We start from the raw sequence: 10290 nt of genomic DNA on the forward strand, positions 1-10290 counted from the left end.
AGCCGTTACAGGGGGAAGATGGAGTGTCAACTAGGGCTCAGAGAACTTGGCTACTTGGTAAACAATTGGGTTTGAAACCGCGAGGGTCGGAAGCGTTGATGCTTCGTGGTTTAGAGGCTCAAATTCGTCAAAACCATCCCCATCTCAACTAATATGGTTCTCTTACGGAGGAGGAGTGTTGATGTTATTTTGATGTTGTTTTGATGTCAGTGTTTACTTGGTTGTTTTTGTAGAGAGGTTAACCATGTCTACAGGGAGGAAGCCTCGCAGATTGGAGATGCTATGAGGATTGGCTGGAAATGAGTTTGTACTTTGCGAAGGAGGTGTTAATTAATATAGTTTTGGGTACCATTCATGATCTAATGGTGATGAGGTGTTGGTCGCGAACACTAATATTGGCTTCTCATAGGGTTGTGCTCTTTTTCCTTGCTTGGTTTTTTCCCACTGGGTTTTTCCTTGCAAGGTTTTAATGAGGCATTCCTATGAGTCGTTTTTTATGTCAATCAGTGATGCCTGGGGTTTAGGTCGCCTGGTGTGTTGGGTGCTATGGTTTTGGGGACAATGATGTTCATACTGGGGTCTTTTGACATTTTTCATTCTTCATGCTCATGAGGGGACTGTCCTCATAAGTCCTTTATATCTTTCAATAATATTTTCATCTTAAGCTTTCAAAAAAAAAAAAATTGATGTTGAAACGTTAATTTTACAACAAGAAAACACAAAAAAATAATTATATACTAAATTTTAATAAAAGAAATTATATAATAAATTTAATGTTGAAGCTATAAAGACAAGGTTACAAATTAATGTAATTCATATTTGAAATAAATTCAATTTTTTTTGAACAAGAAATAAATTCAAATTTAGAACATAAGAATTAATTATTAAATTTTACCTCTCCAAATTAAAAGAATCAAATTTAGAATTAATTTAATAAATAAATAAATTATCATGAATGTAATAAAAAGGAGCTTCAAATCATCATCAATATAATCAAATCAATATCAATATCAATCAATATCAATATATATTAGAAAAGAAGAACTTTCATAATAACGTGTCAGCACCAGATTAATTCTTAGTGACGTGTCAGCACCGGATTAATTCTCATAAAAATTATTCCACGTGTCAATTTGTTAGAGGATATAATTTTCAATTGATATATGTTTTAATTTTATATATTCTAACCTAATTAATTGATATTATTTTAGAAGATATAATTTTCAATTGATATATGTTTTAATTTTATATATTCTAAAATAATTGATTGATATTATTTTAAAAGATAAGATTTGGTCTTTTAATTTATTTAAAATTTATTTTTAGAATATATTGATTAATTTTTATTGAATTTTCGAATTTTTTATTAATTCGGGATTTTATGAGTTTTTATTGTGATTTGCTAGATTTTGTTAGTTTTTATCTATCTGTATTTAATACCATTTTTAATATTAGATTTGATTGGGATTTAAGTTGTTTATTTCTTAATTTTATTTTAATTTATCTTACTATTTAATTTAAATCCAGAAAATACTTTATTTTATTTTAGATTTACTTTTAATACGGGATTTTATGAGTTTTTATTGTGATTTGCTAGATTTTGTTAGTTTTTATCTATCTTTATTTAATACCATTTTTAATATTAGATTTGATTGGGATTTAGATTGTTTATTTCTTAATTTTAGTTTAATTTATCTTATTATTTATTTTAAATCCAGAAAATACTTTATTTTATTTTAGATTTACTTTTAGCATATATTAATTAAATTTTCTTAAATTTTCGAATTTTTAATTAATTCAGGATTTTATGAGTTTTTATTGTGATTTGCTAGACTTGGTAGTTTTTATCTATATTTATTTAGTACCTTTTTAAATTTTAGATTTGATTCTAGGTTGTTTCTTTCTTAATTTTATCTTATTACTTATTTAATTTTACTTCCAGGAAATATTTTATTTTATTTTACATTTATTTATAGAGTATAATAATTAATTTTTATTGAATTTTTGGATTTTTAATTAATGCAGGATTTTATGAGTTTTTATTGTGATTTGCTAGATTTTGATAGTTTTTATCTATCCTTATTTATTATTTATTTAATTTTAATTTCATGAAATATTTTATTTTATTTTTGAGTTACATTTAGAGTATAAATGAATTTTTATGTTATTTTTATTGAATTTTCATATTTTTATTTAATTCAGGATTTTATGAGTTTTTTATTGTGATTTGCTAGATTTTGGTAGTTTTTATCTATCTTTATTTAGTACCTTTTTAAAGTTTAGATTTGATTAGAATTTAGGTTGTTTATTTCTTGATTTTATCTTAATTTATCTTATTATTTATTTAATGTTAATTTTAAGAAAAGGGAGTTGATTTGGTGCTGAGGGTCCACAAAGCTACCATGGACACGCAGAGATTTGATAGCTGTTATTCTACCTCTGCCACATGTCGCGATCAGGACAGAGGTATGTCGTAAGATGATGTTACGTGAAGAAGAGTTTATCATGTTGTGATTGGTGGTTTGTGTCATTTCAGTTTATCCTTTGTTCGTAATTCAATCCTGGATTCTTAAATTTCACATATTTTGTGTGTTTTGATCCAAAAGTTTACAAATTTTTGCATAGACCCTTTAACGAATCATTGTTGAAGACGTAATGTTTTGATTCTGATGTAATGTTTTTTCTGTTGTTCTTCTTCCGCTTTTGTATTTTTTAAACCAGATTTTAGTGTAGTTTGTAGAAATCCATGCGTGTGAAGTCATTCTAAACCATATTTTGGTATAATTTGTAGAAATTCACGAAACTTAGGATAGCCTGAATTTATATTCATTTCTCAAATTTTGCTCCTTTTTATTCATCATGTTTGAGTTGTGTGTATAAGCATACTATTTGCACTGTATGTGAATGATGCACAACTTACTAATTTTATTTTTTTATGATGCACAGGTCAGTCAAATTGATGAAAGCATATGAAGAGCTCATATTTAATCTTCATGAGTATGTTTAGCCCATTCTTAAGGTTGATTCATGTTTTCCTCAAACTCATCAGTTTTGCATATAATCATGTTTTGGTATGCCAATTGGGTGACTTATCTTATTTTGCTCTATATATTTCCTTAAGTTCAATTTAAATTGATTGTTAGTATAAGTTCATTGGTGAAGTAACCACAATTATTTTGGGTGAGAGAATTATTTTATTTTTTTCTCACATATATAGATCATTTGTTGGGGTGTGCACATGTGGGGCATTGCACCATTTTTTGTTTCTCTTGACTGAAATGTGCCTTTGATTTTTTGTTTCATAAGGGTTCCACCCCAAGATTCACAAATACACTAGATACAATTCTTTCACCACAGTCCTTTCAAATTGGTGAAGGAGGGTTTTTTGTTCTTCAAGACTTCATTTTGGGTTTCTGTTTCAATCTTCTTCATGAATTGATTTTGTTCTTCAACTAATTATAAGACGTCATATGCTTCAAGGATTCATGTTTTTCTCTTCTTAATCAAAAGCAAAACGATTGAGGAAAAGAAAATCTTCTGGGGTGCAGAATATTCACTTATTGGATCTGTTTTCAATTTTTTGAGGATTATTTATTTGGACCATGATATTAGGTCGTTGTGCAGCTTGCAAGAACCAGGGAAGGAAGTGCCTTTCAGATTGCATTTCTCTCCTTACTTCACTCCCAATGATCCTCAAAGATATTTGACAGTTCACAGAATCTATGGTCGGAGTAACGTTGGAAGAATGCTTCAGGTAATCAATTCATAAAATTCTATGTAAATATACATATAATCACCATATTATTTCATTTGTTATAAATAAATGTTGTGTCCTTCTAACAAACCCCTTGACGACATATAGTAGTGTTACAACCAAAGATTTTGGATGTAACACTACTATATTACGATGATTTTGGTGCATTTCCTCTTCTATCTCATTCTTATGTCTTTTTCTGCTTCATGTGGATTAATCTCTGTATTAAGCTTCTTTTACTATATTAATTAATCAAGTCAGATTATTTAAGCATAAGTAGAACTGTTTGAAATGTTTTTATTGTACTTTCCCCCTTGACAAGGTCCATCTTTTTTTAAAACAAAATTGGTGTTGTGGATTGAAGTGAAAAATTCATGTTTTGATTGTTTGGGTTACTTTTGGTTTCAGAGACATGGTGAGCATCTTTAAGGTATCTCAATGGTATGTTTTGTTTCAGAATCCTTCTCCCCACCATCAACCTCTTCGTCCCGCAACATAATAAAATCAAACGAACACGCATAATCATATTCATATTAATTGATGTATCAAATACAATAGACATATTCCCCGTGGAACGCACGGGAAAAAAACACTAGTTTATTTTAAATTTTTTAACGTTTTAAGCTATTATTATAGTCATCAGACAATCAAATCGTAGTATATTCAAATTCCCTTCCAAAAATGGAAACCTTTTATCAAAAGTTAATATGTTTTCTGTTTTCATTTTCAGAAAATAGAATTAAAAATACGTTTGTTTAAATTTAGAGAATATTTATTTTTCAGAAACATTTTCATAAATAAGCCAAAATTGAAAGTTGGAGAAAATATTGGTGCATGTTCTTCATATTTAAATTCAATCAATATGAGTTGAGGAGGGGGAGGTCCAATGATCAATCCCTGACGGATGTAATTTATCTTTTAGATGTACAAAAAAAAAATTCAATCAATATATTTCTAAATAATTTTTTAAACAAATTAATTAAAAGTATATCAATCCTTAATATCACTAATTTTCATTATAAATTTTATTCATTTGTTCATTAATAAAAACCCTTACATGTAACCTCTACTACCAGTGAACACGTTCTCAGAACTTTTGACATCTTCCTTTCAAAGAGTCTGAAGGTACATTGTCCCTTCAAAAAACCCTTATACATCATTGTTTTCCCTCTTTTAACTATCTTTAGGTGCTTCAGCTGCTGTAAGTTTTTTTACCTCTCCTGTTAGTTGAGCTACTTCGTAAACTCTCCTTCAAGGATAGAAGCTAGAAGCATATAGCCCATATTCCACTTCTTAAGGAAAACTGTGAGAAACATTGATCATCTTATGACATTGTTGGATGTCTCAGGTTGTGAAGGAATTGGAGGAGGATTTGAAGATATCTAGTGTTCCACATGAGATACACATATATCATGGCAAGAGACACGCATTTATGAACAGCAACATAGGAATGCCTAATGGAGATGAAGTTGCAGTTCAGCTTGCCTGGTACGGTGTTGCTTCGAGTCATGGATGACTTATTATTTGTATAGTTGAATCACTAGCTGAAATGTGATAAAATGCGATATTCTATCTTAGGTAGAAAGGTAACATGAAGCTCTATTTAAACATGGTGGTTCTTAAATTTAGGTTCTTACTTTTGAGAAATTTGACTTGAGGAATAATTTTGAAATAAGTGTGGTTTTTTTGAATTAAAAAACTATGATCTTTGACTTGTGGTGCCATTGTTCATAAATTCCGACCATGATGTTTTTCCCATAAGTAAACAATCAAATTTGTCCTTAACAGCAATCGCAGCAAAACAAAAAAAAATCAACACAGCCCAGGGTGTTAGCAATTGCAGCTCTAAGATGTTAGAAAATGAACAGGCTTGATCGTGTTGGAAATCAAAACAAACGGACGTTTCAGCAACTGCGTTGTCGTTGCGTCGTGCTCAAGTGCCGTCTACAAGCCGCCTCTACGCCCACGCGACACCGGCGTGGTATGAGTGGAACATGTGACATAAAGTTTGGGACCACCAAACCATGCACATGTGGCACTATATCCTCTCTTTGTCTCTTTGTTGAATGGTTGACATTTAATGATATATAAATGCTTTGAAAAGTTGCTCTCCTTTCTATGTGGGACTTGTTTCAAATCCATTAAATGGAAAATCAACACACTTGTTATTTTGGAACAATATGTAATTATTACTACTAGAGTAATTATTACAACACAAGATTGCTAGTCCTATGGCAGGTCCCAGAACAATCAAGAAGACTCCAACGGTGAGCAGATGGGATTTTCTCTAAAGCACCCAGACTTGCCAAATAATCAGCCATGTGATTTGACTCTTGGTAAATGCGAGCAACTCCAATGCCCACTTCAGCACATAACAGGTCAAAAAGATTGAGGTCTTGAATTAGTTTCCATAGCCTTCTCACTTTATTGCATACCCAACCAACTGCAAGGGACTAGTCACTCTCGATCTGAACATGACGCAACTGGAATTGATGACGTACAAAACAGAAGTGCATTTAGAATTGCCTTCTTCTTAAAATCAGTTCTTATTTTCAGTTCTGTAAACTGAAATTCTAAAACATCTCAGTGATATTGATCAAGATCCTATCTCCTTTCTCCATGGATTGGATCTAATTAATGGCTTGAGAGTAGTATTCACCCAAAGGAAGAAGAAATCCAAAAGATGGAGGAGGTAGAGATTATGTTCGGGCGTCACATTCCTTCTAGGTTGAAGGTTTAGTAAGCCTTGATCAGGAGAAGTCACAAGAACCTTGCATTCTGAATAATTTTCAAAGAAAGAAAAGCCACAAGAGGTTCACTCTTGATCAAGGTTATTAAAACCGGACCGGTAATTAAACCGGTGAGAGCATTGGTTCCAGGTTCATTGGTTCAACCGTAGTTAAACCGTGGTTCAACCGGTATAGCCGCTATAAATTAAATAATATAATTTTAAATATATAATATGAGGTAATATTGAAAAAAAAAAGGACAATGTCCATAACCTCATAAATAAAAATTACACAATATGGTTAGAATTACATATATGCTTATTCTACCATGTTTTTTTATCTAACCTTTTTTTTTTAAGTTATCTAACCTTACTTATACAACTTTTTAATTTTTGGTCAACTTTCTTAAACTACTATAAAAACTTTAGTTTAATATGAAATAGTGATTATGCTATGCCCAGTGTTTTTTTACACGGCCAGTAACTTGCTCCAGTCATAAGTTTCAAAAAAAAAAATTAAAAAGTAACTTGGTCCAGACATTATAGTAACCGTAGGCCCAAACGTTTTCTAAATTGACTTTGTAACTACAAAAATAATGCCAGACAAGTAAATAGTAAGCCCACAATAAAACCCTAGTATACTTAGATGCCCCCATTCAGCCTTCATGTTATCTCCTCTAGCTTCAGCAGCCGCAACATTTGACAGATATCCACTCCCTCTCATACGTTTCCTTCCTAGACAACCAGATCCTTTCATGGAGGAGTGTGCGTGAGTTCTTTTTTATGCTTCTCAGAGCTTTCCATTCTCCACTTGCATTGTGTTTTTCATTTTCCACTTGCATCTATGGTGCATCTATTTCAATAGATCTTTTTTTTTCCAGATATCTTTGCCAACCGGCACCCGCTGAACCGGCCGGTTTTCACACGGTTCACCGGTTTTTGACCGGTTTATCCGGTTTTGGCCGGTTATTATTTGCTCCGGTTTTATGGTTGATTTGGACCGCCCAAGGCACCGGTTCCCGGTCGATTCGGTCGAACCGGCCGGTCCGGTCCGGTTTTGACAACCATGCTCTTGATAATTCTCTAAGGGTTTCGAAGAGAGAACTTGGAGAGTTTCTCTAAACTCACAAAATATCAATTCAGTTATGACAAAAGTTGTGGAGGGAAATTCAAAATGGAGCTTATATAGCCCTCTCCCTAAATGCACGATTTGTTTGGTTTAGAAGAGAAATAGAGGAGAGAGAAGATGGGTAAAGAAAAAGAAGTGAGAAATAAAACAAATTTTGTAGGTCGTTTGGTATGATAGAGATAGAAGAGAAAGAGTGAGGTTAATAACAATAAAAGAAAAAAAAATTATTTTATTAAATGACATTTGTACCTACCTTTGAAACATTTTCTTGCATTCCTGACATTGTTTGACCGTCAGTCAAAGGTCATGATAGAGGTGAGTCACTCTCTCTTCTCCATCTCTCTCTTTTCTTTTCTCTCTTCTCCATCTTATATCTACCAGACAAGTCGTAAAGGTGGCACCACTATGCTAATGGTACCCATGGTGGGCCAACTCCTATGTTACCCCACTCATACTTACATGTTTGCCTAATTTTCGACCCATGACTCGAAACCTTTGAAGGTCATAGGCAACAATGTTGCTCAAGAAGAAACAACCTTGACTTGAGTTCTTCGCAATCGAATTATTTGGTACAAATTCCTAACTATATTGGTCAGAATCTTTGTTTAAAAAAGAGAAAGAAGTTGTATGACCTACAGAGGGCCTAATGCAATGTCAATTGCTAGCGGATTATCTATAATAACCCCTTCACACATGTTTACCTTGTCATTTGAAAAATAAAGGGAGTAAAGAGGATGAAGTAATACTTGTAGAGAGAAGATTCTAAAGGGGTTACTAGGGGGTTGGTAAAAAACTTAAATGAATCCTTCAAAATTCCTGAAATTTAGGAGACTAAAATCTTTGAGAATGTTTTTCCCCATATTAAGAAAATAAAAAGTAAATGGAATATAATACAAATAGATACGAAACCTAGAGAAAAACACAAAATTCAAAATAACAATATGATAAAAGTCGCGACATTTTTACATGTCTTTATGATTAAGTCATAACTGCAACATACGATTATTCATTAATCATGATGATGTTTCAAGATGGAAAAGAAAAGAAGTCTTACAAAGAACCGAATGACGATGATTAAGAATAGATGAATTGCATCTCGGCCAGACACTAGTTCAAAGTAAGCACCTTAAAAAATTGTTTTTACCTTTGAATGTTTGTGTAGCTTCTAGTACATTTCATATGAAGTAAACTTGTTAAAACTTGAGGCTCATGTTCCAGTCGGCCCATGTACATTAGATTCCAAGTTGGAGGCTCTTGTTCTGGTCGGCCACAAAAGCCTATCAAGCAAAGTAACGTCCAAGTAAAGGATCCACAGTCAAGTACACTTCATGATGGCCAGTCGAGACGATTATAAGCCACTTTTATCTCATCCATCTCATAGCCAAGCAGATTGAGTCCGGCTCAACTGTAATAACATTACAAAGTTTCTCATATGCAACACACACACACTCTTTTGAACACATACACTACACTACTTGTGCTGCTAAGGAACCAATGCAATCTGCAGCCTCACATATCCAATCCAATCATCTTGTAAAAAGAAAAGCAATACAATTTGAAAATCATTGATTTCCTAGTGAAATATTACATGTAATTCTGTAGAATCATCAACTAGCTACATCAAAAACAAGATCAAAACACACCTATAATGTAGTAACCAAGCGCAGGCACGATTCAAGCATTTGATCAAACAGTTTGTTTCCGCTGGAATCCAGTCCCAGGGTCATCATCAGAGGGGAAAACCTCAAGGCCCGTGACGACGGCATCCGGCGGTCCACGCCGACACCGCTGCTCCATTTCCTTCACCGCATCAGGCTTCCCCGAGAACAGAGCCTCCACTGACCCATCTTTCCGGTTCCGGACCCACCCCTTCAGCCCTAGCTCCGTCGCATTATCCACCGTCCAGTTCCTGTACCACACCCCTTGTACCCTCCCCTTTATCACCACTCTCTCCTGCACCACATTCAAAACCAAAACCATCACACAAACAATCATCATCAGTAAATTGAAAAAAGAGAAGAAAAATTTATTGGGTTTGGCGATTTGGCTCTGCGCACCGTTTTGGAGTCGGAGGAAGGTTGAGGAGTTGTCATTGCAGAGAGAGAGCGAGGGGGAGGATGAGGGAGAGAGAGATGAATCGAAGAAGGGTTTGAATGAGGGAAATGGAAGTTTCTTGAAGCAGATTTGATGCTGAGATTGCTCCAATACGCGAGGAATCTGGGTCTCAGGTGAATCATCCTAATCGTGGTTGAAGCTATTCGCAACGACATTGTTAATTAAAAATAAAAAAATAAAAAATTTGTTTATTGCGTTAAATAGAAGTAGTTTTTCTTTTGGTATATCGGAAAAATAAACAGACAAGAAACAAAAATTACAAAGCTAACAAATCTCTAGCCAGAATCATTCTCCAAAGTTTCCACAATATCCAAACAATCAACTTCGCAAGTAGCTCTCCTAACATTGGCATTCCACAAGAGTGTTATGAACTATTCATTTTCTGAAAGGAAAAACAAAAAATGAAGGATTTGAAATTTTATGGGCTTGTTTGGTGGTCAGTATATGATAAGACCATGATAGAATAACGGTTGGATAAAGGCAAAATATGATAAAAACATGATAGATTTTTATCTTATCTTGTATTTGAGGTGGACAAGATAATGATAGATATGATATAAATAA

General features: G+C 33.2%; 1 protein-coding gene across 2 annotated transcripts; it reads right to left on the minus strand.

Moving 5' to 3' along the window:
- Positions 1–8682: 8682 nt before the first annotated feature.
- Positions 8683–9896, minus strand: LOC130720640 (uncharacterized). 2 transcript variants are annotated; one of them, XM_057571312.1, is made up of 3 exons: positions 9669–9896; positions 9255–9564; positions 8683–9016 (listed from the first exon to the last, which is right to left on the minus strand). In XM_057571312.1, exons 1-2 carry the CDS (start codon positions 9879–9881, stop codon positions 9298–9300), a joined length of 480 nt encoding a protein of 159 aa, XP_057427295.1. In that variant the 5' UTR covers positions 9882–9896; the 3' UTR covers positions 8683–9016; positions 9255–9297. The 2 variants fall into 2 exon arrangements, with proteins under 2 accessions (XP_057427295.1, XP_057427294.1); XM_057571311.1 differs by having other exon boundaries at positions 8683–9564.
- Between the last annotated feature and the right edge of the window lie 394 nt (positions 9897–10290).

This window comes from Lotus japonicus, chromosome 5, assembly GCF_012489685.1.
Source record: "Lotus japonicus ecotype B-129 chromosome 5, LjGifu_v1.2".
NCBI classification, from domain to species: Eukaryota; Viridiplantae; Streptophyta; class Magnoliopsida; order Fabales; family Fabaceae; genus Lotus; species Lotus japonicus.